The 27,040-nt window shown below is 49.7% G+C and overlaps 1 protein-coding gene across 2 annotated transcripts in view; it reads left to right on the top strand.

The window, feature by feature from the left end:
* The window catches only part of PCNX2 (pecanex 2), a 186,896-nt gene that overhangs the window by 12,268 nt on the left and 147,588 nt on the right, over positions 1-27,040 (top strand). The window contains exons 2-9 of one of the 2 annotated variants that reach the window (XM_053913245.2): positions 6,054-6,259; positions 6,865-6,994; positions 7,607-7,643; positions 9,764-11,077; positions 16,065-16,212; positions 16,350-16,495; positions 18,289-18,382; positions 26,746-26,944. In XM_053913245.2, coding sequence (XP_053769220.1) covers positions 6,054-6,259; positions 6,865-6,994; positions 7,607-7,643; positions 9,764-11,077; positions 16,065-16,212; positions 16,350-16,495; positions 18,289-18,382; positions 26,746-26,944 — 2,274 coding nt within the window. The remainder of the gene's footprint in view (positions 1-6,053; positions 6,260-6,864; positions 6,995-7,606; positions 7,644-9,763; positions 11,078-16,064; positions 16,213-16,349; positions 16,496-18,288; positions 18,383-26,745; positions 26,945-27,040) is intronic. The other variant, XM_024561815.4, reaches the window with a different exon arrangement.

The following is a 27,040-nucleotide window of genomic DNA, read 5'->3' on the forward strand; positions in this document are numbered from 1 at the left end:
TGAGGGCGCTACGAAACACAAATGATCATTTTTGATAATGAACTCAGATTGTAGCAGTAAGTTAGTGCTTCGTCAAGGCAAAAGTACTTCTAAGATTCCTTGTGAAACATGCATGCATAACTTCAGGTGTATACGTACGTCAAGCCTGGCACTGACAGGTATAGCGCATGGTTTATGCCGCTCACATTACTGGCATCTCCGTTTTAATTCTGAGCAGCACGCTGTCCTGTCAGGAAGCATGGGATGCTGACATCCAGACTCAGCATCGTGCAGATTTGTGATCGAGCTGCTCGCACGGAGGTTGACGTCACTCTGCCTTTCGTGAGCTAACCGATCGATTCGTTCTGTTCATCTCATTGTCCATTAAAAATGTGAAGGAAATGTCAACTCATCATGACCGTGTGAAATCGCAAAGACAGCACGAACCCAGACCCTAAGTGAGCCTTGACTGAGCTGTGCACTCAATGTCCCTTCTGAGGGGAGAGGGGGGCGCTGGAGAAACGCGGGCGCCGGCTTTCTCAGAGTATTTAGGACAGCAGAGATTCTCAGCGTGATGCCCCGCCGCTGGTCCACCTCTCTAGCCTTTGGCTACTCTGCCGTTTTATTCCCGAGCCAAACATTTGCTGCCACGTGTCTCTCCGGTACTTCCCTGCTGCAAGGTGCCCACAAAGAAAGAACTCAAAGAAACTAGAGGAGACCTAATAAGAACCGGCCAGCAGACCCAAAGAAAGTCAAGCAGCAGGCCTCGGAGAAAGCATTATTTCTCCTCTTTGTTCACCTGACTGCAAGGTAGAAGTGCAGGCAGGCCTATGTTCTGTGAGCCAGGCAGATTTCTGGGTCGCTCTAGCCTCGTTATTTTAACACACGTTTGCAAGACCGACCAGTTCTAAAGGGCGCTGCGCTGCGGGCTCCCTCCCGCCTTGTGGACGGTTCTGTGTTAGTCAGCCTGCGTTCTTGCATGGCTGCCCGTGTGAGTTCTTTTTTTTGTTTTTTTCTTTCCCCTCCAGGAGTTCTTGGCCCATATTCCCGGGACTCACCCTGCTGCTTGAGCCCATTCCAGGTCTCAGTAGCTAGTCAGAAGTTCTAGATTTTCTGAGAAAATACTCTTTGTTTATCTCGAAAGGAAATTCATGAAATATGTAATGAACTATTACTCAAGATCTGAAAACCTCACAAGGCTTTCACATGTATGAATGCGGAGAGGTGCCTGTGCTTTCTTATCCTGTGGTCTGGGTTTTGGTGTACAGACTTGTTCCCAGCGTCCCAAGGAATTTTGTTTTGCTTAGGTAGGAACCTAGAGCCCCACTTGCACGAAGCCATCGGGACGCACACCTTGACACAGGTAGATAGATATTCAACACTTACCATGGAACGCGTGAATGGAGAATGGATGGCTGGGTAGACAAAGTTCCTGTCTCCCAATGTGACAAAATGCACGAACAGAGTGGGATCTCTCTCATCTCTGAGCAGATACGACACTCACATTGCACGGTCTGCACCCTGCCTTTTTGGAAAAACCTAGAGTCTGCTGACAGTCACAGAACTGGCCAGGCGAGGAGGTTCCACAGCCTGTGTCTGCCGCAGACGGCCTAACCCCACATTAAACAGCTCCTCTGGGGCCGAAGGGATGCTCTGATGGGCAGGAGAACATTCTTAGCACCCCCGGAGGGCTCGCAAACCTCAGGTGGCATGACCATTATGTCTGGCAGGTAGATGCCTTATTTGTTAGGCCCCATGTTCAGAGTGAAACATTTTCCTACCTACCGGAAGCTTAACCTTTAAGCAAGAAAACTCAGTTTACTTTAACTGCATTGGTGGAAGAGTTTTACGTTTCCTTGACTTTTCTAGCAGCACACTGAATACCACTGAACGTTTGCTTCGTGTTTCCGGGTATATGGCTTTGTGTTGATGTCCTCACAGGGGACCGAGGCTTGGTTGGGTCTCAGAAAATGACCACATAGGTGATTGGCTTTTTCGTAGTTTTTTTTCCTTTTCCAACAGTATTTAAGCTGTCACTTGTCGTGTCTTATTATATCATTATGCTTATTTCTATTTGTTCCTCATTCCCCCTTCTAATTGATGCTGTGGGCTAGGAAACCAAATTTATTAAGCTTATTATGTGCCACCTAAGTGAATTATGCCTTCATCAAGAGCACAAAGCTTCCGGCTCCTTGGTCCAGCCCGGCTCCTGAGGGAGAAGGGGAGGCGTGAGGAAGGCACACTCAGTTCCTGGGCCTCAAAGCACCATCAGAAATCCGTGAGTGAGGAGTAGGTCAGGGGTGCAGAGAGGCCAGCGTGTAGAGGGAATGGCCTCGATCCTTCCAGGTGGAAGCCCAGGCAAGGGGTGGAAATGTTTCCCTCTAACAGCAATATGTTTTGACTGCCCCGAGGCCATTGGAAACATGTCTTCTGAGTTCTTGTTTGCCATCAGGTCACTGAAGCGGCTGGATAGGTAACTTCCAGGTAAGAGGAGAGGTGTGTACTTGTCAGCTCTGCAGCCTGACCCACTTCACACTTCAGCTTCTTCGTTGTCAAAATGAGAAGAATCATTCCCAGAAGTCTTTAACACTAGAGTGTGAAGGCCGATTGAAGACTTGTCTTTATGAAATCCGCATCAGTAAGGGCGGAAGCCCCAGGAGTGTCCTCCTCCCTGTCCACACTCGGAAACCCTCCGAAGGGGCTTGTTCTCCCTGGGCCACCAGTGTTACTTATGGCTGGTCTGCACTCAGCCGGGCTATTGGTCTCTCCAGGCTACTCAGGAGATGGAACATCAGCCAGAAGCTAAACACCCGAGTGGGGTAAAACGGTGCGGCCACTATGGAAAGCAGCATGGCGGCTCCTCGAAAAATTACACAGAACTGCCCTGTGATCTAGCAGTTCCACCTCAGACCATGTACCCCCCAAAACTGAAAGCAGGGTCCTGAAGAGATATCTGCACACCCATATTTATGGCAGCATTGTTCACAACGACCAAAGGGTGGGAGCAACCCAACTGCGCACGGACAGATGAGTGGACCGACAAAATGAGGTCCACGCATACGGTGCAATATTATTATTCCATTTTATAAAGGGAGGGAGCCCTGATACCCGATATACCGTGCATGAACCTCGGCCGCCTTACGCTAAGGGAAACAGTCCAGCCACCAAAGGAGAAATACTGTACCCTTCTCACTCATTTGCGGTGTCTGGAGGAGTCAGGTTCATAGACACAGGCAGGGTAATGGCGGGTGCCGGGGGCTGGGGGCGGGGAATGGGGCGTCAGTGTTCGATGGGGACGGAGTTTCAGTGTGGAAAAGTGGAGACGTTCTGCAGATGGATGGTGGCCATGGTTACAAAACCTCGTGAATGCACCCGATGCCAGTACACTGGACGCTTGGAAACGGTCAAGATGGTGAAGTTCACATTCTCTGTATTTTGCCACAATAAGAAGGTGAAAACAGAAGAGTGGAGGCTGAGGGTGCCGGACCTATGAGCTTCAGGGAGCAGGAGGGGCCCCCACGAGGACACTTGAGTGTTCTGCATGTCCACACGGACGGGCACTTCCAAACGGCACCAAACCCCGACAAGTACAGTTTTGCGAGAAATACAAATGACTGTATCTTTAATTGCTGAGTTGGTAACAGCATGTTGTTTTTCAGGACACTTTGTTATAAAAACTTGGTCAAATGAGTTGTTACACTAGTAGTTATCTTAATAATGGGCTAGGGGACAAGGTAGAGTTTTTCTTTGGCCAAGGGTATAATTTTGAAAAGTAGTGCCTTCTGGTGTTGATTAGAATGTGTTAAAATGGTAAGTTCAGAGAAACAAGGAAAAGTTACAGTTTTTCTTAGAACAAGTAAACCTCTGTTCAAAATTTGAATATACCTTATATTGGCAGGGGGCGGGGGAATCCGTGATATAAATTAAAAACCAATTGAAAACTGCTCATTTGTGACACATTCCTCCCTAAACTCTCCTCCCCCTCCTGCATTCATACTAACAGAGAGAAAGCCCTGGAAGCTTATGATCTGTTGACTGGGAAGAATGACATCAACAGTAAAGTGGCCTTGAAAGTGATCTTTGGTCTTGTCCCTGGAAATGCAGGGTTGGAGGAGCCTGGGCAGGGTTCAATGTCACTGCCGGGAGGGGCTACCGGGAGGCTGCTAGGTTCAGCCTGGAGGGTCTGTGGAAGGCGGAGATTTGCAAAGGAGTCCTGAGAGCAGGGAGTTTGGGGAGGAATAATGTGGCACATGGAGCTCTTTCTTGGGAAATTTTCAGTGAAATCTGTCTCGCTGTGGCCTGCTGAGGTGTGTGGGCTTTTGAGGACGTGACGAAGTATCCAGGGCTTCTTCACAGAGGATAGGACAACGACCTGTTCTCACCGGGGCAAACTGAATACAATCTTCACGTTAACTTCAAACTCTGACTTCTTTCCTTCTCAATTTCAGCGTTGCCAAGCCCACCCTGCAGTCCACAGCTGCAGGGGAAGTGCAAAAGTCTTATTTCTCACTGTGGCAAGTCAGTGTTTTCCCAAATGATCTTCCCAGTATCCAGACAGAATGTTTTCTCTCTCACTAACATTCTCCTCCTCATGCCTTAGGTTTCCTTTTTCTAACATGTCTTTAATCTAATTTACGTGGAAGCTTCCCCATGGAAATGGCACCCTCAGTATTAATTTGGATAAACAATGGGAAATGCCATGGTGGGCAGAACCCTGAAGCTCGGTGGTTTAATGACTCAAAGGGTTGTTTCTCACTCCTGACTCATCTCCATCTCAGGTCAGGAGGGGCCTTGTTCCAGTCACCCAGGCACCCAGGCCGAAGGGAGCTCTCTCACCTTGTAGAGGGAGTATCAGCAAAACATGGGCCCTAAGATTACCAACTAAAGAGAAGAGGGTGATGGGCTCATAACTGTCTAGGCTTGGAAGTGATGCCAGCCACTTCTGCTCATAGTTCTATTGGCCAAAAGTAGCCACGTGGCCCCAGCCTGAATGCAAGGGAGGCTGGGAAATGTAGGAAAGCACGTGGAATATTTAGTGGGCACTAACTTTCTCTGCTGCTGTCACTAATTGGAGTACCGTGAAGCCCAAGTTTCATCATAATTCAAACAATTTTTGAATATAATTTTTTAAATTATTTATTTATTTTTAGAGAGGGGGAAGGGCGAGAGAGAGGGAGAGAGACATCAGTGTGTAGTTGCCTCTTGCGCACCCCCTACTGGAGACCTGGCCCACAGCCCAGGCATGTGCCCTGACTGGGAATTGAACTGGCGACCCTTTGGTTTGCATGCTGGCACTCAATCCACTGAGCCACACCAGCCAGGGCTGAATATAATTTTCATATGATAGTGTGCTAATCTATCTCACGGGCATTTGCACCGGAGCATGTGTTTCCCCAGTTTGCAAACCGTTTCACCTAAATAAAGTTTCTCCAGACTGGGACTCCTGTTGGCGCTGGGTTGGTGGCAGTGGCCTCTTACTGACAATGCCAGGACCTTTGTCACTGATGGAAATATCCCTCCTCCTTTTAGAAGCAGCCCGCACCCTCTTGTAGCCCCTTGCCTGCATCCCACCACTCCAGAAATCTGCAGCCTGAAGGTGTTAACCCAATGGGAGACCAGGGAGAGAAGGAAGGGGATGCTACACCAACTTTCCCCTTCCATCTTTCCACTGTCCTCCCCAAGGCTTTCATGTTTTGGTGAAGGAAACAGCATCTCGATGGCCTTTCTTTGGCCCCTAAGGCCAGACGCGCAGGATAGGCTGTGGACCAGAGCTCGCCGCAGTGGGGAGGCTCAGGGTAATACATCCGTTGTCTGTGGGACCCCTGCCTGCAAATCAAATGCTGCTCGTTGGTGCAACCAGTACCAGAACCTGAGAGACAAGAAAGACTTCCAAAGAAAGACAAAAAGATAGCAGTTCTTTCTCCTCGGGTATTGCAACGAGGAAACGCTATAAAACCAGTCATTTGAAATGTTGCCTTATTTAAGCATAATACATAATCCAAAAATGCTTTCAGATTTAAAACGAAGATAATCCCGTGAGCAAATGAAGTTTTCCTTTCTTCTCTCTGCTTTAGGCTTTTCCTCCAAACGCCATCACTGTATTTTTTTACTGCAGTTCAGTGACTGTATTCTTCACAGTAATCAAACTGGTCAGCTACCGCCTGCACCTGATGTTTGACAAAGGAGAAGTCATTCAGCAGAGGCCCTCCAGGAAGACAGAGAAGCCGAGCAAAGACAAAGAGGCCGGCAGCGAACACACAAGTCATCACAAAACCCCAAGGTAACACTTCTAATGAAGGCATTAGCTCATAATTTACGTGTTTTCATTGTGGTTCAAGCGTTTTTTCTCATCTCTCCGTCGTTTATGAAAATGGGGCAGTACAGGAAGATGCAGATATGTACATTTCTCCTGTCTGTGCGCATACGCCTGCTCAAAATCGGTGTTGGTAATGAAGGTGGTTTACGTGGCCACCGACAGGACCTTAAACCGCGCTCGGAATTCGTCCGCGTTAGGCTTAGCCAGCAAAGTGTCCCGCTTCTGTGTTTGTGTCTTGTCCTGTCCTGTCAATGCGTAGCGCGGGCCAGCGTCCTTTCGAAAAGAATATTTGTGTCTGTCCATGTGAAGGTTATACACGGCATAGAAATGGATACGCAGAGTAGTTCTCAGGTTAGCATGACTGCCGCTATTCTTGCCCTTATTTCTGATGTTTCCTTAACACGTCTTATCTCAGAGTGACGTTTATTACTCTGTCTCCAAAACATAGTCTGTATACACTGATTGTGACGCCTGGAGCCCGGGGGAAAGGTCGTTTGGGGGATGCTACCCAAAGACTCATCATTCTAATTGCTGACATCGCTGCTCTTGTGTTTCTCCCGCTGGATTAGCCATCAGAGGCAGGTCAGCCAAGGCGGTGGCAGCAAGAAGGACGAGGCCGGCCAGCCCTGCTCCACGCCTCCCCTGCGCTGCGGCTCCCGAGCACGGAGTGCCAGCTCTCCCCGCTCCTCCAGGCCGCTGGTTCGTGTCGGGCTTTCTACCCTTCTTCCTCCCGTTGCCGGGCTGTGGGTCCCACCTGGGAGGGGAGAGTGCGTGGCCACTGCAGTCCACACGCACACTGGCTGTCAGCGCTGGCCCCCCCGGGCTGGCGGAACCTCACGGCGCAGAGAGAGGAAGTGACCGGGGGTCTTTGCATCGTCAGATACGCTCCCACCTGCCCGGCCTGCCACTCTGGCCAAAGAACCCATTCTAGCCCTCCCTTCCCCCGGGGCCAACTCCACTTCTGCACATCAAACCACCCTTGTCTCCTGAAAAGGTGAAAAGTCACCTTTTCTCTAGGTTAATTTCACTGGGCTTTAGTCACCACAGTATAAAGTATCCCGTTATTCCTTCTCCTGTTTAGTTGCTTAATGACTGAATTCCCCTTTGGCACAGCACAGGGTCCGAGTTGGGTGTCTCCACTCTTGGAATCCATTTTTGCTCCCCGTGTTACCAGAAGCTTGAGCAGAGTGGAGACGGCCAGGTCTCTTCCCCACGGGTGGTTCAGTGAGCAAGGCAGGGGCTGCCCACCGCCGGCGGAGGGGCGGTGAGCTGAGTCAGGCATTGACGTTTGCTCTTTCATTCATTATTCAGGAGTTGCCCGCCCAGGAGACAGCGGAAGATCTCAAAGGTAGAGTGCTTGTTGTCGTCGGTTAATATTTTATCACGGCATTATCCTCAGTGAAGAGAAAAATAAGTTTGTAAAACAGAGTCCCAGTGAAATCACTGAAAATAAGAACTATACCTAAAACTGCATACAGTTTAACTTCATTTCTTTCGCCCTCAATTTTCATTATTTCTCATCAGAATTTGTACATCATGTCTCCATTCAAACTGTGCAGTTTTATTGGTCGTATTTCATTGTCCTTTCCCCAGTCTGCGCACTTCATAATAGCAGATATGAAATAGAATAAATTTATCATCGACATACAAACTTGAAAAATAACACAGGAAACAGTAGCACCTTCTGTATATCTGCTTTGCTTTGCAGTTACAAATTTTGTTTCTGGGAACTTTCTTTTAACCCCCCCCCCCCATTTTTGTTTTACTTCTTTACTGAGATTTCATTTTATTTGTCGTGTGATTACCTTCAAGAGATGTAGAAAAGAACACTTGGAGGTCTAAGTTAACCCCCTCCCGTCTCTGTAATTTTATTTTTTTTCCAGTACTATGACAAAGAGAAATTTATGCTCTAGTTAAACTTTGAAAATAGTGTAAAGCTTTCTTTTCTGGAAAACAGCTGCAATTCACACCATGGTCCGGAAAACCTGACATGAAGCTTCTTTTTTCAACCACTCGGATCAATTGCACAGATAATTATTCACAAAGGAGTATGGCGATTCTTGGATTCTGTACCACTACGCCTGCAGTGAAATGCGCCTTAGTGAGGGTTCAGACGTTTTAGCTGCACGCCCGGTTTCATAGCAGCGTTGGCCACTGCCCGTTGGGCAGGGTCTCTCACCTCTTTTCCAAAGTGACCCGAAGGTGGAGGACAGTGGGTGGGTGTGTGCTCCTGGCTGCCCCAGGCCCTGCCTCCTGGGACCAGTCATAGGCTAAATCTACAACAGCAAGGTTAATGTAAAAAAATGTTACATTTTCATTTTTTCCATCCTTTTTCATAATATGCCCCTTTGTTCGGGTAATAAGGTAATGTTTTATATTACTTCAAGAGTGGCAGTATTTATTTGTTTCTCCAGCATTTGAGGAAAATAGGAAGTAAATGAGAAGTAGCTTATCCCATTTTTCCTGTGGCTTTGCAGACCCTTGTACCCCAGAGAGTATGCTTTGTGATAGAAGTGAAGGCATTCATTGACTGAGTGACCACAGGCTAAGGAAGGAAGACAAACTGAAAGATGACCCCCAGGTTTCTAGCCGAAGAGGCTTGGGAATGGGAGGGCCGCTAACAGATACAGGGAAGCCTGGAGAGGGACAGGGGTCATTTCAGCAGCCATCATAAGTAAATACTGTTTCAGATGCAATTTAAAATGCTTTGAAAATACATGAATCACATCAGAAGTGTGCAAGGTTATTATTGTCCTCGAGTCCAGGTGCCAACAAACCCGTGGCTGCTCCTCGGGCTAGCGCTTCCTTTGTCCCTCCTCAGAGATTCCCCACGGCAACCTTAAGAGGCTGGTATGATTACCCCCATTTTACAGGTTAGGAGGTGGCGGGAAGGGTTCTGCTCCCCTGGGGACATCTGGCAGTGTCGGGAGGCATGCTCACGGTCATGACCCTGGGCCGAGTGGCTGTGGGTGTGCAGAGGACAGAGGCCAGGGGTGCTACAGGGAGGCCTCAGCAGGGAGGTGCAGCAGGTGCTGAAGGTGCTGCAGGGAGGCCACACTGCCCAGGAGGACGGACCCCACAGGAGTGACTTACCTGCTCCAAAGGGTCAGAAGTGCGCAGGTGAACAGTCCTGGTTTAGAGGGTTCAGTAGCTCGCCTGAGGGGACGTAGCTGCTAAAGAGCAGCTGGGAGCTTTCTGACTGCATTTCTCTACTATGTTGTTTAAACCTTACCAGGCTGCCTCTGGAGGCCAGAAAACAGGAAACGCTAAATAGCAAATGCTGCAAGTCTGAATTATTATGTCAGATAGAGACATTTCGAGACCACGTTCCCAGGGGAGGGGACTTTTTTAACCCCTGTGATTGCTGGTGTGTTTTCTGTCCTGTTACTACCCGGTGTTGGCCTTGGCCACACGCTGTCCACTGTCCATTCCCTCTGCTAATCAGGTCGCTGTTGTTGTTGATGTCAGGGGTCATTCTGGCAGAAGACCAGCCTGCAGCACCAGCGTCCTCTACCTCACCTAGTGCCCCAGCGGAGAGCTCACCTGCTTCTAAAGTGTGCAGGCTGGAAACCGTGACCACGTCAGCGATCCCAGCAAAACCAGCCGTGGCTGACAAAAACGACGAAGGAAAGGCAAGAGGAGGCAGCGGGCAGCCCCCCTCCCGCCACAGGTCCGAGGGCGGCTTGGCAGATAAAGGCACCTCGAAGAGGTTGCCACACCTGTCTCTGTCTCAGCGAGACTTGCTGGAAACAGATGTTTCTTTCCAGCCTTGGGCGAGCGAGAATTCAGTCCGGATTCCGGAGCCTGTGCTGGCTGCCCGGGGCTCCGTAAAGGAACAGTTGCAAAGCAAGTCCCCTCAGGACAGCCTGAGCAGTAGCTGGCCTCAGTGTAACACCGTGGTCGCCAACCCCGAGAAGGAGCAGGAGGACGCCTCCCAGCACGTGGACACCCCCTGGACGGTGGGCCCACCCTTGACCCAGGAAGGGGACGGCTCAGAGGGGGAGGTGGCTGTTACTCTCATGGACACCTCTCAGCCTGGAGACCCGCTGAGTGTGCACGAGCCCATTAAAATCGTCATCACCATGAGCAGTGCCCCAAACTCCATGACTGACTTGGAGAGCTCGCTGCACCTGAAGGCGATCAGTGCCGAAGGAACCGGTTGCAAGTCTGAGGCCGAGCCGGCTGCCCCAGGGGTGGCCAGTCCTCCCAACGCAGAGCAGCGGCGAACTATTCCCGTCATCACCCTCGAGCTGTCGGAGGATGAGGGAGGAGCCATTACGTGTCCCGAGGGCAGCGGGGGTCAGAGGACTCCAGAGCCGAGGATGGTGGAGGTATCCTCCGCTCAGTGTTGGGGCTGCGAGTCTGGGAAGGGGACAAATGCTGCAAAGGACCACAGCTCTCCCCTGGGGAACCACGGTGAAACAGCCCCCCTCTTCCCACCCACTGCGGCCCCCGAGTCTGAGCGGGGAAAGGAGGGCCAGGCCAGCCTTGACCCATCATCCTGTAAAACTGGCCACGAGAAGAGACATGCGCGGGTCCTCAGCGTGGACAGTGGGACAGATGTCATCTTCAGCAAAAGTTCCACAGAAATTATTAACGATAAAGAGAAAACAATACCAACTTCCAAATCTGACCTCGAGGCGAAGGAAGGGCAAACTCCCAACGAATCCAACTTCCTGGAATTTGTCTCCCTGTTGGAATCCATCAGTACTTCCAAGGGGGTGGCACCCAGCCGAAGGAATGCCCCTGCAGAGCCGGACAACGGAACCGGGCTTCTTGGAGGTGAGAGTCACACCAGTCTGTCCCGACGATAGAGAGGCGATGCATCTCTGTGTTCTCCCTTCTGTGATTTGATTTTGCAAATAGCGGGACCGCTATTGGGCATTGGTATCCCGCTTAGCTCATCAGTGATATTTGCCGAAGTCGCCAATACTGAGGTATGTGACGAGCATATATTAAAATTGGCCACTCCACCAGGAAACTTAAGGCATAGAAATGGATGTTTGGCTTCCCTGGAAGGCGAGGATATTTATTTACAAGGAAATAAGCAATTAGGTTTTACCACAGTGACAAGAACTCGGGACAGATGTCTGTCTCTTCCTTTATAGAATAGACACGTTTTGGGAAAGCTGCTTGTAAAGTGAATCTCTGTTAAGTGAACCCATTTTTCTGTTGAATCCCATGATAAAATCCCATATTCAGAATTCCCCAATTATTGCGTGTTGGGAGCGTAATTATGAGCAACACCGCTCTGAGTTTACGCCAGGCACCATCCGAAGCGCTTGTCACAGGTGAACGGAGTGGCCGCGTGGGCGGCTTGCCGGAGAGGGCCCTGGTTCACTCTCGCTTCGCCTTCCACTCTCTGCAGTGTTCCCAGTCTGAACACTGGGACATCATACAGTCACTCTTGTATTAACTCATCTACTCTTCCTCTACCCTTATGTTATGGGTACAATTGTCATGCCGGTTTTGCAGTGCAGATACCGTCACTGACTTTCCCAAGTTAGCCTAGTGAGTTCCAGAACTCAGCCTTGACCCTGGCGGTCTGGCTCCAGAGTCCACGCTCGTGCAGAGAAACTCTTTCTGTGAGGACGTAGAATTCACGGAATTTCGGGTTAGTCCACTGCTCCGGGCCTTTGTTTCCTCTCTGGGAAAAAACGATGTTCCTGGACTAGGGTTTCTACAGTCTTTTCACTTCCGATGCCCACGTAGGTGTGGTTTTTGAGTGCGTCATCTCTGCGTGTATCTTTGATGGGTAGGAACGCTTGCTGGGGGCTCCTTGCTTTGCTGTGGGTCATAGTGTCTTTGGTGTTAGGGTCGCCCTCTGCAGCTGGCTGGGCTTTGCTCATAGGGACAGCCAGGCAGCCCCTCTGGCTCCTCCTCCGTCCGCAGCTCCCAGCAATTTGCTTTTGTTTGCTTTTGTCTTGGCCAGAAGGATCGCATGCGTGCTGATTGGTTCACTCTTGCTTCCAACTTCATTACGGTTGACTATTTCAATTATGTAAAACGAATGTGTTTTCTTTTTTACCGTGTCTGTGTATTTAAGATTTTGCAGATAGAGTAACAACAGGAAAGATTCATTTCAACTTTTTAACAGATCTAGGCAGTGCAAGAAAGCCTTGGTCACTTGGAGGTAAAAAATCTTTCTGAGATAAGACTTGGGTGTTCATTGTCTATTTCACGTGAAGATTCTTACCTCTAGGCCAGCACGCTCCCGCAGAACTCTCTGCAGCGACGGAAATATCCCATACCCGCTGTCCACTAGAGTAGCCGCTGGCCACGTGCCCCTGTTCAACCTGGAAAGGGAGATCTGCATCTGGATGTTCCTTTTATTGAATTAAGTTTTTATTGAATTTTAATTCATTTACTAGCCACCTGTGCCTGCTGGCTACCGTATCGGACAGGGCTGGGCCAGACAGCTCGGGTGTCTGCCCGGGAAGCTGCGGGGCACGGAGATGCCACGTTGGCTTTGGAACCTGGTAGCCCAGGGCCAGGGTTTTGGTTTGGCAGCACCAGCTAAGTGAGCTTGGACAATTTACCAAATCCATCCCAGTCACAGTCCATTCAATAAAGCAGGAGTAATAATATGTTACAGATTTATTTCCTGGGAGGGTTCAATTAGGAAAATAGGTGAAAAGTCTTGCTACCTGATCAATTGCAGCCTTTTATTCCGATTTTCCCCTTCAGGCTGTAAGTAAGGCTTACTTGGTTTGTTCACTAAGTTTCTGCTCTTAAATTTTGCAGCCAGACAATCTGAACTGTCAAAATGGAAATCTAGGGGCGTGCAAAGAGGTGTGGCTGCTAGGAGGTTTTCTGTGCGAAGGAGCACACCGCTTGTCAGGAACTTCCAGGGGCAGCAGGAAGGGAGGGGTTGAGTGAATTACGTGCCTCTTCCAGGAAAGGGCAGAGGTTCTTAATGGACCATGAGACTTTTAGACCTTGGAAGGCGATCGATGCTATGGGGCAGATTGATGGTTTTCCACTGGTGCCTTGTATCTTCACCATGGTTAATACCTTCCAGCTCCGTTATTGCTAAGTAATACTTTGTTGTTTATTCTAATCTAAAACCCCAGTTTGGAGTGTAAAACAATGTGACAGTCTTTATGATATTGGCAGCCTAGAGAATGCTCCCTAATCTTTTTCCTGCTTGGTGGAACAATGCTTGAGATAGGACATGATTGTAGAGATAGGCGGGCCCCCGATTCTCTCCGCTGACCTCTTTTCTTCCCCTCTGCTGTTCTCCCACCTCCAACCGGGGTCTCCTCTGCAGGGGTTTTAGGATTGTCTTCAGGACTTGGAGATATTCTGAGGCTGTGAAACGGCACACTGATGAAAGGACTTTAAAGTCATAGTTTGGTTTCCTTTGGATGCAGCTTTATTTTACTTTGTGGAAAAAAAGAAAGACCACCCAGATGAGAAGAAGCCAAGGCCATTATTTGGAGCCCTCAGTAGATCACTTGGCAGAGTTTGGGCAGAGACTCAGGCAGGCAGAGGAGTGAGGGAGCTGTGCAGCGGGCAAAAGGAAGCTTCCAGGTGTGCCGATTGGAGGCTGCTGGCCCGAGGAAGCTGCAGGTGGCTGATTTGAGCATCCTGTGTGGTTGGATGGGGAACCTGTCTGGCTTTCTCTGATTGGTCCTAAGGTGGAAGCAGGGACAAAAATTAGGAGAGCTGTCAGTTATTAATCGAGTCCTGGCCATTGGGGCTTATTATTGCAAGGGTTATTATTTGGCTTCCTGGACCATTTGCTAGAAATAGTGGTCTGACTTCCTACAAGTCCATAGTATGTTGGCTTCCTGGGCTGGTTACTGGAGACAATGGGTTGTTTGGGGGGCTGGTTGCTGTAGATTGTGGGTCAGAGTTCTATTCATAAATATATATAGTCTGGCCATTGTCCATTTGTGGATTTGGTTCCTTCCAGAGTTTTCTTCCTCCAGTGGTTGAGCTGTTTTGTTGCACCTTTGGTGACTGGTTGGGGGGAACAGTCCCCTGACCTGGTGTAGGCCCCTGCAGAGCCTAAGAAAATAATTCTGAATGTATGTAGTATAGAGACGCTCACTGAAGAATTATATATAGTATAGAAAAATGGAAACAACCTAAATTTATAACGGGAGAGGCCTAGTTCAATAAATTATACTGTGACAACGTAATATTATATAACTACCAATTTGGATGATATAAAAGAATGTCTACTGTCATTAAATATTTATAATACTTTAAGATAAATGTAACAGTTATAAAACAATGTCACTTAATGTGACCAAAATATGACTTAATTTTTGTAAAAGAAAGGTACATATCTATGCCTAGAATAAAAGACTGGTGTGATACTTATCACATTGGCTCCTATGTCGCCACGGGTAGGATTAAAAGTGATTCAGATTATTTTTCTGGTTCTAAATTATACACAGTTAATGTGGACCATTGTACCATTTTTATAAAATTCCAATAAATGTCTTTTTTAAAGAGAAAAGGAAAAAACCGTACGTTGACATGTAACACACCCACTTAAGAGAAGGAGGGACTAAGACGTTAAGAGACATGGACGAGTGACCCCACATGCACGTAGCAGGATGGGGGCCGCCTAAACGTGCCTTTCTGTGCCTTTTATGCGGCCACGATTACTGGAGAAAGCTGTCTGTTATGACAGCCCTTTCTCTCAAGTGTGGTGTTTGAAAACTGAGAACTTCTAGCGTGGCAAGCTGTCAAATGAAATACAAACATTTTTGTGCCAGAGAATTAAAAAAAAAGTTTTAAATCCTCCTTTGAGGACAGTTTTCATTGCTTTTAGAGAGAGAGGAAGGGAGACAGGGAAATCTTTGAAGGTCTAGGCAGGTCTTGGAGCGCTTTCTGGATGACAGGTCTGGAAAGGGTCTGTGGGTTCAAACCACTCAGTCCTGTTCTTTCAGGCAAGAGTTTACTCCGAAGATAACGGTTGGTGTCTTTGGTCGCGGGAATACAGTGATCATTGCGACCTTCAAAGGGTCTGTGGGAGTGTGTCCTCAGAAGGGGGAGGGCTGGTCCTCAAGGGTGGATTGTGTTTTGCATAATGATATACACCGAGACTCTTGTCTCTCTCCTCCACTACTTAAAGAAGATTCTAAAAAGACAAAAAAAAAAAACAAAACAAAACGATCTGCATCTGTTGGTCTTGAAAGTCTTACTCACCTTACAATATCCCCGGGGCAAGGAGCAGGTGTAGCAGCTCACTGTGCCCTCCACAGGGCCAAGAACGTAGTTCAAGGTCAGCTACTCCTAACCACTGCCTGCCACATGAAGGGACCAATTCTGCCTTTAGCTTGAAAATTGAGATTTGTGGAATGAGTGAGAAGAAAGATTGATAAGATTTAAAAATGGCAAATGGGACCTTGCTCTGAAATAGCCAGGTTTGTTTGTGTAGTTTCTTTTTTCATCGGATTCTGTCCATTTATGACTAATGAGCCTTTCAGGCTAAGGAATCTGGTAATTGATGGGTGATTCCCAGCTGGGTAAGCCAGGGCCTGTGGAGTCATTTCACGGGAGAACGTGCCTGAAGGAGATGGTGCATGTAGATGGCAAAATAACATGTCCCCGACACGTACGCACTTCCGTTTTCGAATTTATTTAGGTACTCGCTTAGTTAGTGAAATGAAAATGTATTTAAATGTGTTCTGAATTTATAGGCGCTCCTTAGATTTCCCATCTATTTTTATTTCAGTTTTGGTAACATTTCCAAGTACTTTCACGTTAATTTCTTCTTCTTATACTGACACAGAAAGCATTGTGTTTTCAGATGACGGCTCCCAGGAGAAACAAGATGAAATCCCGGAAAGTGAGAAGCCCAGCGGATGCACTTCCAAGCCAGAAAAGCCGGACGTGCAAAGCCAAGACCACACTAGCGCCAGCCCCGTGCTCTCCGAGCCCACCAAGATCACAGCCCTGTAAGGACAGCTTGCTCACTTAGCTGCGCTTTGCTGCAAAGTGTGGAACAGCCTCACTTGCTGGCTGCGTCTTTTAATGCTTTGTTAAGGATGAGGAGGAGCTCCTAATATGTTTTGAACCTTTTATATATGTTAAGTTTCCAGGGCAATAGACAAAGACAGATCATCTACAGGGTAACTTCCCAGCAAGATAGTTCTGTCTTGCAAGTCATCAGTGGGCCCGAAACTTCCGTGCAAGATGAGATCTCTGTGGATGCTATGCACGTCTTCATTGACGAGCACGGTGAGTCTTTGGAGCTCTTCGATGTTGAGGGCGAAGGGGCAAACCGGCAGCTTCGGTGGGACTCCACGTGGGCCCTTGGCCTGAGCCCCAGACTTTGGAGCAGGAAAGCGTTGTCCTACGATTATTCACGTATAATGTCCTTAGGATAGAGTGCACCCTCTCCTGCCTCAGGGCCTTTGCACCCGCTGTGCCCTTACGTCCACAATCTGCTCTTCGTCCTTCAGGTCTCACTTGTACAGAACATTCTTCAGGCAAACCTTTCCTGACCTCCCCAGTTGTAATCAGATTCTGCTTTGTGTTCCCAGAACATCCTGTTCTCTTCTTTCTTTGATACTCTTACAGCTTATAATTATTTATTGACTTATAATAATTTAATTAATGAAGTTTTCCCCCTCACAATTATAAATTTCGGAGAGGCAGTGGCCAGCACCTAGTAAATATTTTTTTGGATATATGTTGAAAATTTGACCTTGATATATGTCTAGTGCCTTGTTCTTAGGATTTAAAACAGTAGAAAGAGCCCTGTCTGGTGTGGCTCAGTGGGCTGGAGGGTCAACCCACAACGGAAAGGTTGTGGGTTGGATTCCTGGTCAGGGCGCATACCTAGGTTGCAGGTTCGATCCCTAGTCTGGGCACATACGGGAGGCAACCAATCGGTGCTTCTTTCTTATATCAGTGTTTCTCTGTCTCCCTTCCTCTCTCCCTTTCTCTCTCTCTCAAAGCAATGAAAAAAGGTCCTCAGGTGAGGATAAAAAAAATAATGAAATAAAATAGCAGGAAGAAAGAAAAGAAAAGGAAAGGTTATTAAGTGGCAAGTTCAAAGTTCTATAGATAAGGGATATTAAGTCCTAGTCCTTTGAGGATGGGTCTTGGCTTAAGTCCATTATCGATCAGTTAATGCTTGTTATTGTACTCTCAAAAGGATCCTGGATTGGACAATAAATTGCATGGTACCTGATGGGTAGCTCAGTAGTTTATAGTTTGAAGTGTTTCTGCACCTGCAGAAGAGCAGAGAGACTTTTGCATCACAACACTGGCGCTTACCTCCCCGCCTGCAGAGGGGCAGTGGCCGTCATTGCCGATGTTTCACTTGGTGGGAGGAACCTCGAGGTGAGGTCCAGTGCCCCCGTCTGTGTTCCAGCCGCTCATCGCAGACAACATGAATTATATTCCTGTGTCGCCCGAAGAAGGTGCTCCTGAAACCTCCCCTGGGGAGAGACTGTTTGCATTTACAAAGTGAACTGAGTTTCACATCTCAACACCCTGACCCTCTCTAGCAGACACATTTAACCGCACATTAATTCCTTCTCCTGCGTTTCCTCGCCAGCAGGCTGCCAGGGCGGGCAGGCAGGCAGAGCGCCTCCGCTCAGCTGCAGTTTCAAAGGCGGGGCTGGCCCACGTGGAACGCCTGTCAAAACCACAGGCTTCCTGAGCCTCTGTTTGCACATGGTACAAAAAGCACCCAGTTCCGTCATGCATAGGTCGCACTGGCATGTGGAGAGAACATACAAAAAAATGCATTGATGAGGGTGTGTAAGAGTGAATTAGGAGACCCAGAGCAAGCGCCAAGTCACTGAGTCACAGGTCTAAGCGTTATTACCAGAGACGTGTGACAAGATCTCCTTAGTTGCGTTCCGAGTTCTGTGGAGAAACCCGTGGAGTGGGCCTGGATTGCCGATTTTCATTCCAGCGGTTTAAACTGCGATCTTCTGAACCTGAAAAAAGCATAAGCTGAAATAATCGTCTACAAAGGATTCTGTGACAGTCTTTGCCTAAATTCCGTGTTTTTGTAGGGGAAATTAGATCCTGTTACTTAAAGTCGGGAAACCAGAAAGAAGGCCCTCCCCAGCGTCAGCCTTCAAACTTCGACGGTTCCTCTCACGCTGGGTAAGTGAGCTCTGTTTCCAGGTTTGGAAGCTGTCACGTCGCCGGGGGACGTGCGGCTTCTCCTGACCGGGGGGTGAAGTGGGGGCCTTGCAGCACATCGAATGCGTCCATCCATTTGTCGGTATCTACGCCTGTGGGCTTCGTGTGAAAGAAAAGGAAAACCTGACCTTGCAGGGTGATGAAAACTAAACTAGGGACCGGTGTCACGGTAGCCGCTTCCCGAAGTGAATGTGAGGTGCAGGTGCGAGTAGCGGGGGGCCCTGTGTGGACAGAAACACCCCTCAGGCACAACAGCGATGCAGCTCTCAAGTACGTTACTAAATTCGTCCCGAGTTTGGACTGGAAACATAGTTACTTCCCGTCTGCACTGATGAAGGCAAGCTGTTTTGGAGATACACAGTCTGCACCTGTCTCCTGTTTCCCTTCAGGACGCACTGGATAACTCTGCAGGGTGTGAGTTGAGGAGGTATTAACTTAGCCTGCGTATCTAGCACATCCTCAGACATGGGTGGCGTTGGGCAGGTGGTGAGGCTTGGCGGTGGCGGACTGAATCCATCCTCCGTGCTGACCTCAGGGGCTTGGAGGACTGTCCGTGTGGACGGGCCCCAGCTGCTTCTCTCGCTGTGGAAGTTGATTTTTCATGCGTATTTCTTTCGAATTGTAGGTGTCCTTGGGATTTATGGGAGACTTTTGTGGTGTAACTGGAATGCCTGCAGAGTATAAGGGGGTTCTGGGAGCCTTAGTCCCAATCTGTGGTTCCGTGTCCCTTCCCAAGGCGAAAGTTTCCTCACCAGGTGTGTGTGGAAAATTCACAGGGAGCTTCCTTGGTGCCTAGAATAAAGGCCATCCTTGGCCTTGGCCTTGGCCTTCACTGGAATTCTGTCCTGTGCCAGCCTCTTAGAGTGTTCTCTTGTCACTGCCACCTCTGCTATCACCTGCTTAGGAATGCTGGTGTCAGCCTTGCTGGCAGAGCTCCTGGGTGTTCCAGGGGGTGGCTTTCCCCAGCCACACAGTCCCAACGGGGCCCTGACCCTGGGCAGCCAGCTGCTTGTGCCCAAAGCCACTCTTGTGGGAAACGGGCTTATCTCCATCACCTGCCTGCCTTCCACGGGGCGTCTGTGACAGGTGGGGACAACCCTGGTCACACAGGCTTCTGGGAACTTGGCGGTCCTGTAACTGACGTCTTGGGTAGCTGTCTTCGCGGTTGTTTCTCTCTCTCTGTCCCTTGCCCCCTGTGCCTGTTTTGACGTCACTCACACACTGCACCCCAGTGGTCAAAAGATGCCTGTAGCCGCCCCAGACGCTGCGTCCCCTCATTCCAGTCCCACGGGGACAACCGACCTCTGCCAGTGAACCCCAGTGCAGGTTCCTTCATGTCTGATTGGTTCTGACTGGGCGTCGTACCCGAGCCCAATCACAGAGGCGAGTGCTGGGCTCGGGCCTTTGTCCGCAGACAGAGCTGCAGCTATGGCTTCCCTCTGAGAGTGTGTGGGGCTGGCTCCTCAGAGAGAAATTTGGGGCAGGGGGGATACTGGGCGGCAAAAATCAACAGAAGACCCCCCAAGGCCTCTGTTACTGATCAAGGGGCAGTGGAATTAATTACTGAGCTTCTTTAACGAGAACTGTAAGAAAAAGCCCCTGCAGGGGTGTGGGGGGTGCGGTGGGTGCTTGGGTGCGGGAGACAAGCAGAAGCACCAGCCGTTCTTGTGGTCTACACATTCAAATTGAGAAAGTTATCTTCTCCATTTGCGAGCGGGGCAATGGAGGAAGAAACATTGAAAAATCCTGAAAAGTGACTCTTTTTAAACCCTTCTCCAGAGAAATCAGGGTTTGAGACACAGACCAGATTGTCCAGTTGTGGGTTCCACTGTCTTGTCCCCATAAACAGTGCCCCTGGAATCAGGAGTTCAGGACCTTGCAGCCTGGACATTCGCCCTCGACTGGTGAAGGCTCCGACTCCAGCAACTGACATTGAGCTACTTGCGTAATCAACTTAAGCATCTGTTTTTTAACCCATCGCTGGAAATAATACCAGGGACTAATTCACGGGGAGGCTTTAAAAGTTAAATGTAATAGTCCACGCAGTGTGGGGGTCTCACCTGGCGCAGAGGACGCCGTGAATGTTAGGACGCAGTGAGTGGTAACGCTGTTACTCTCCCCAGACAGCGTCGGCAGGGTTAGGTGGAAGCCTTGACCCTCGCACCTTTGTGAGTCACTTTACGGGACTTTATGGTGGTTAAGTACCTTAGATTCTCCCCACTACCGTGTTGTGTTGGCCTCTGTGGCAATCTTAGAGTAGGTACTTCAGTGTTATATCCCTGGCTTTTAGTGCCATTAAATTTTGAGTTCTCCTATAATTTAGTAAACATAACATTTGACTTTGAACTTGGAAGGATGCCTGGTGGGGGCTGTGTCTGAGCACTCAGCCGTAGAAGATTGTCGGAAGAGCATCCCGTTCCCTGTGAGGCGACTTAGTGGCTGGGATTGCCTCCAAGTAGGCCATTACACCCCCAATTCTCATTATTGGCAAGAAAGCCATCCCTCTTCGCCTTTGTTCAGCCTAGTTGTCATATGACTGTTTTATATCCCCGTCTCCCGAGTATGAATAGGGAATTGTTTACAGCGGAACTTCCACGTCTCTTAGGGGATTCCGGGAGGAAATCGGAGAGGAAGCAAATTTCCTTCCTTGGCCGCACTGTCATCGTGAGAACCGATACATTTCTCGTTCACTGCCACAGAAACGCGAGCAGCATTTTCCGGTTGTACCATAGCTCTCTGTAAAACAGGTGCCTTTGGTAACGTCTAATGTAGCCTGTTTCCCCCAGAAACTAGGATGCAGAAACGCCGGCTCGAATCGCAGCGTTCAGAGTCGCCACACAGAAGAACTTCCAGAGGATCAATTCAGATCCCTGTGTCATTATCCAGGACACAGGGCTGATTCAGTGGCTCAGAGCCTGCGCTGAGCTCATCTGCCTAGAAGGTGGAAGTTACTGCTCTGCCTGGAAGACCGAAGTTGCAGTGGGCTGTCTGCCCAGGGAGTTGGCGTGTGTTAGGTGTCCAGAGGGTGCACTGCAGAATGAAGTTTTGTTACTTCTCCTGTAGGTCTTGCAATGGAAGCTCGGTGGTTCAGCAAAGATTTACATTGCTTCTGTCTATAACTTCGTCCAAGTAGCATGGCAGACCATTCTTCCTAGGAGGGTGGATAGCCGTGCTGCAGGAGTTGTCCGGCTTCTCCTGTGTCAGAAGTAACCTAATGAAAATGCACATGAAACGCACACCGTCTGCTCTCCGGGGAAATCCGAGGGGAAGGCAGCGTATTTTCGTGCGTTCTGAGTATCTGTCACTCATAAAGCAGGCATGTAGCCCTCTGAGTGAAAGACTCATTCCGGCGAAAATTAGTTTAGAGGAGTTTTAATCAGGGATTTTTGTACCTTAACTTGTTTTTATTTCAGAAGTGAAGTAGATCGGGTAATTATGTATTTATGTATGTGGACTCACTTATTTTTGGCTTTTATTTGTTTCTGAATCATTGCTGTGCATATCGAAGCAGGTACTGTTCTGGTTAGGAACGAGGTTTATTTTGAAAGCGGCCCCGTATCCCTAAACCCACTGCGTACTGGACTGCAAAAGGGGCCCGGGGCCCAAAGCCCTGAGCCCAGTCTGCGTTGCACCCTCGGAGGTCTCCGCCACTGTTGGTGTTGTGAGCTTCTACGTATGGCCTTTGTCTCGGTGAAACTCCCCTGTCACTGGGATCAGGGGAAGCTCTTTCCAGCCTCAGTGCTTCACTGGGTACCTGGTCCCCAAAGAAGGTGCACGGGCAGAAAGTGCAAAAGTAATCCTGTCTTTGAGACTCTCTTTGTTGCATCAGTCGGAAGGAATAGTGATCCCTGGTAAGGAATAGCTGAGCCAGAATGTTGGGTGCTAAAGTTAACCGGTTGGGTCTTCAAAACGTAAAGTGCGGATCTCCCGACATTAGACACACCCTGTCCCATAGCCACTTCAAAGATAAGTCGAAAGTTTCTGCTCCAATTGTAAGAATCCAGAGTATGCGTGTAGGTGCCTCACTGCTCACTTGCACCATGAGGGGTGTGTGTTCATTGCTTTAAACGTAAAAAGTTCGGGAGGCTCTCGGTGCCTTGGGAGGCGTGACAGATGATCATCCAGCGGCTGACATGTTTGTTTCTGCTGTTCTCTTTTTCTGTGTCCCCTCTTCTGCTTGTCGGCGTTGCTCTCAGACCCTCCTTCCCCCGTGCTTCTCATTTTGTTCTCTGAGACTCGTTAGCGACATTCAGTTGCCACCCGGGCACAGAGGCAGAAGAACGGAAGGTGGGTGAGATTCCTTCTAGATAGACTTCTGTTCTCTGCGACACCCTCTCGGACTCCCCGGGAGGAAGCCCTGCGGCCCCGTGGGGCTCTGCCTCTGCGGTCACAGCCCCCACGGCCACACGGTGGCACTCAGACCCCGTGCTGGAGGCCCTGGCAGGCTCCCACTCTGGTGTCCCTTTATCTCAAACGCACAGATGAATTTTGCTGTCACATGAAAGAAGAGTTGTTTGCAGACTTTACAACAAGAATCCCTGTAAAAATCTACATAACAGGCTGTAGTTTTCAAAACAGGGCTGCCTTATTTCAATACCCCGCACAGCGAACGTTGTTGCTGTGACTTGCGTTTCTGCTCTGCTCCCTGCGTGGCTTGTTCCCGTGTCCTCTGAGAAAGCTTGAAAAACGAGACAGAGTGAACAGGGAAAGAGAGGCCGTCTCCCTCCCCCCTCCCGCGGGAGGGCTGTAATTTTCGAGATCTGGGGAAGACGAAGAATTTCAGGAATGTATTTCCACATCAGTGCAAAAGGATAGAAGCGCAGGTACTTTGATGATTTGTTACCAGTAGAAGCTTCGATGAGTGAAAACCTAGGGGTGTGATATTGTGAGGTACTCTCACCGTCAATTCGAGACCGCCCTCTGCCTGTGCAAAAGGGCACCATTCTGGCCCAGACTAGGTTCCGGCTTCGGATCCGTCCTTATTTCCTTTTACTGGCTGCCCTTTTCGTGGTTTCCGCCGCTAATCACCATTTCTGCTGTGGCTCTGAGCTCCGTATGGCTTAGGCCGATCTATCTCTGCTCTAACCCTGAACCAAACTAGTCTGGAGAGACTGACCGGGGAGCAGGCTGATCCGGAGCAGACGGGCAGCTTGGCTGGGTTTCCGAGTGTGGTTAATGCAGGTTTGCGTGTTTCCATCTCCCCTGCTACTTCACGGGAGCACGTGTCTCCTGTGACTTCCCACAGTCACATCGTATATTTATTAACGTGGGGGGACGTCTTTGGGCTCAAGTGAGAAATACGGAGACTTTTTAGGTGATTATGCAGCTCACAGTCCAAAGTGAAACAGGGGAGAATAAGCGGCAAGCAGGGTGAGAAGAGATGCAGATAGGAGCAGGAGAGGCGGTGTCTACCCATCGGTGGGAAGCCTCCCATGCACTGTGGGACTGTTGGCAGGTTGGAGCCTCTTTGGTTCTTGCGTAGCAAGCTGGTGCCCGGGGTCACAGCTCCATCAGGGCTCCAGAGAAGATCAGTGTCAGGGGTGGTTCTGTCTGCTGAGCAGCGCATCCTGCAGGTCCGTCCCCTCCTGGCCAAGCAGCAAGCACACCCACGCAGGACTACAGGCTTTCGGACGAGGACACGTGTGTCGTGCAGCTCAGAGCAGGATCTTCCTTAAGGTCTTCACGCCTCGTCAAAGGACTTGCTCCCGTGAAAGCCGTTAGCTAAGAGGGAGCTCCATGTGCCGTTTCAGCCGTCTTAATAAAATAAAGACAATTAGGTGCGAACTGAGGGCAAAGCACTCTTACTCTTCCCTGTTCTGCCGGTACAAACGACGAGAATCCATGTGCCATTGTGTGAAAAGCATAGGGGTCCCGTTGCCGTTTACTATGAGAATAAGCAAAATCAGGTCCTGTATCGACAGAAGGAAATAGGACGTTCAGGAATGGTTGTTACGTGCCTGCATCTTGGGGGCACCATTTGGGGTTGACGCCCTGGCCTGGTTTAGTTCTCACGACAAGCCCCATGGGGGAGGCGTCCCCCTGTTTCGGAGGAGGGCTGGAGATAGGAGAGCAGCATGCTCGGAGTCACAGGTAGTGAGTGACAGAGAGGAAATTCAAGCCCCGTTCTGTTTAATTCTAGAATTCATCCGAAAGAGTTTGTCAAGAAAACCAAACCCTAGGCTTTGGCAGAGGATAGTTACATGGCTTGCATAAGGGAATAATGTTATTTATTAGTGTTTTGCCATCAGGAACATGCCAAGCGAGATGCAAACACTAAGCTGCGGTGTCAGGGCCACTTCCTGTCGTGTACTGGTTCTCGGCAGGAGGGCCCGGCAGGAGGGCTGAGTGCGCCTCGCAGCCCAGTCTTAGTTCATCGCGGTTGCCAGTAGAGGGCGCTCTAGACTTTCGAGAGTTTTCTGGAAGAGGCACACATTTTGCTCCCACACCGGCCTACTTATCCTCGTTACCTACAGGGAAGTCAGGTTAATCTTTTGGTTTTAGTGAGTTTCTGGCATTTGCTGAGTGTCAGATTACTCTGAATTTGTATTAACAAGGCACTTTTAATCCTATTGTGTTTCACTGTGACATGATAGAATTACGGTCCTTGGTGGCTTCTCTGCAAAGCAGAGACGTCTGAGTGAACACTGTCTCCCCCCGCCTGCCGTTTCTCTGCTGGAGCAGGTGTTCACTGTGAATATAAGCAAGAAACAGAAGCGCTGCTTACGGAACCATCACTGAAGTAACGGAAGGGGCTCTTTACGTTTTCCGACTCCGTGCACCTAAGCCACCTGATCCGTTTCATAAGCCCTGATTCTAACATGTGATGTTTCCTGAAAGGTCCGTTTTACAAGGAGGCCTTTACTGAGCGTGTCCTCAGATCGTTGGCGTACACTGTGTGTGACACGTGTGTAGAGAAACCGTGTGTGTGTGTGTGTGTGTGTGTGAACAGTGGACTTGGTGTAAACACTCTTCCTTTAGAATAGTGTTTGTGTATGTATGAACACGGCAGTAGGCAGTTTAGAACAAGAAAGACCCCAAAGCTCGTTAGAGACTTAAAATGGAGTGTGAGATGAGAGGTCAGAAGGTCATCGCTTTGGCGTGGCGTCTGCACTCTTGAGGCCGTGCGGGCTGCAAGTAAGACAAGACGCAGATTCACAGTGTCAAACAATGGCAGGGTGAGCTACCTCAGAACACAGGGCGTCCCGGGGTGTGGGCAGCGCAAGGTTGGCTGGTCATCAAGAAACCCGTTTCTCTGCATCTCTCCTCTCGGCTCTCCTCGGGGCTTCTGTCCTCAGCCTCACGATGATAGTGTGGCTGCTGTGGCTCCGAGCATTGCTAACTCACGTCGCATCCAAAGGCCAGGAGAGAGTCTCTTACCTGTGTTACCTTTCAAGAAGTAGAAATACTTGCCCACGAGCTCCCTTCTCCCCAGCAGACTGTGGTCTGCTCCCAGCCAGCCAGGTGCACGGAGTTCTCTCGGTGCGAGGAGACAGACCAGGATGTACCCCGGGCATGAGGGAAGGACCTAGTGCCCCTTCTGAAGCACGCAGTCTTAGGTGACTGAGTACAAGGCCGTTATGTTAGCAGGAATTCTGTTGGGAAGACTGGAGGGTAGGCAGGCACTCTTACCCCCTCAGAGTTGCTGGCACCCAGAGTTAACTACAGAGTTAAAAGCAGGTGGAGAAAGTCATTTTGCTGTCTGGGCCAGAGGGAAATGCCAGGCCTGAGCTTGCTCGAAGGGTTCTGTTAATGTACGTCCGGTCAATCTGTAGGTGATTAAAGACAATACATCTGCTTCCATGTAGATCGTAACCAGCGTAGTAATGTCCTCCTCTTCAGTTACCGGGGGCCCTTCTTTTACCTGGTGGGTACTTCCTTGGCTTTGGGATGGGGTGGGGTTCGGGGAGGACTTGTGGGGTTTGTTGGGGGGTCGGAGGAGGTAGCAGAGGTGTTGGATGATCACGTTTTCTTCCTGATGGGTGTCTTGGGGATTATCCAGCCACTGTTCATCGTCTTCATAAAGGACGAGGCTGGAAACTGTTGCTGCCACCGCCCCATCCATTAGAGAGAGAGAGCATTGAGGTTGTCACCGCTAGAACACCAGACATCTACCTGCCCTCCCCGTGGCACATGCGCCCCCGCGCAGCCTGAAGGACTGGAAAGTGTGCCCTTCTGCCGGGAGGTGGCTCTGCCCACGCCACCTCCAACGCCGACCTGCTTCTGTCCCCTGCGCTGGGGGTCTCCTGTACCCCCGTGCTATGTCTAATAAACAGATGACCTCCATGCTGCCAGGTGACCAGAGCTTCTGTCTCGCCCATCCTCAGGGACATACAGCTCAGCTCCTCCAGCACCACTACTTCTGGGAGTCCGGACCCTTCCTCCGGGGACCCCGCGGTCAGCGCACTCCAGCAGCAGCTGCTGCTCATGGTGGCTCGCAGGACCCAGCCAGAGAGCCCACGGGTGCGTGCCAGCGTGGCTGCTTGCGAGCGTTCCAGCAGCAGGGCTCTTGACAGCCGTCTCCAGGTTGGATCACCCAACAGCATTAGTGGGGGCTCGCCCTGCATGTGACGGCCCTGGGCTGCGGACATGTGGCTGCTGCACGGTAGTCTCCTGAAGGGA

This window comes from Desmodus rotundus, chromosome 10, assembly GCF_022682495.2.
Source record: "Desmodus rotundus isolate HL8 chromosome 10, HLdesRot8A.1, whole genome shotgun sequence".
In the NCBI taxonomy this organism is placed as follows: Eukaryota; Metazoa; Chordata; class Mammalia; order Chiroptera; family Phyllostomidae; genus Desmodus; species Desmodus rotundus.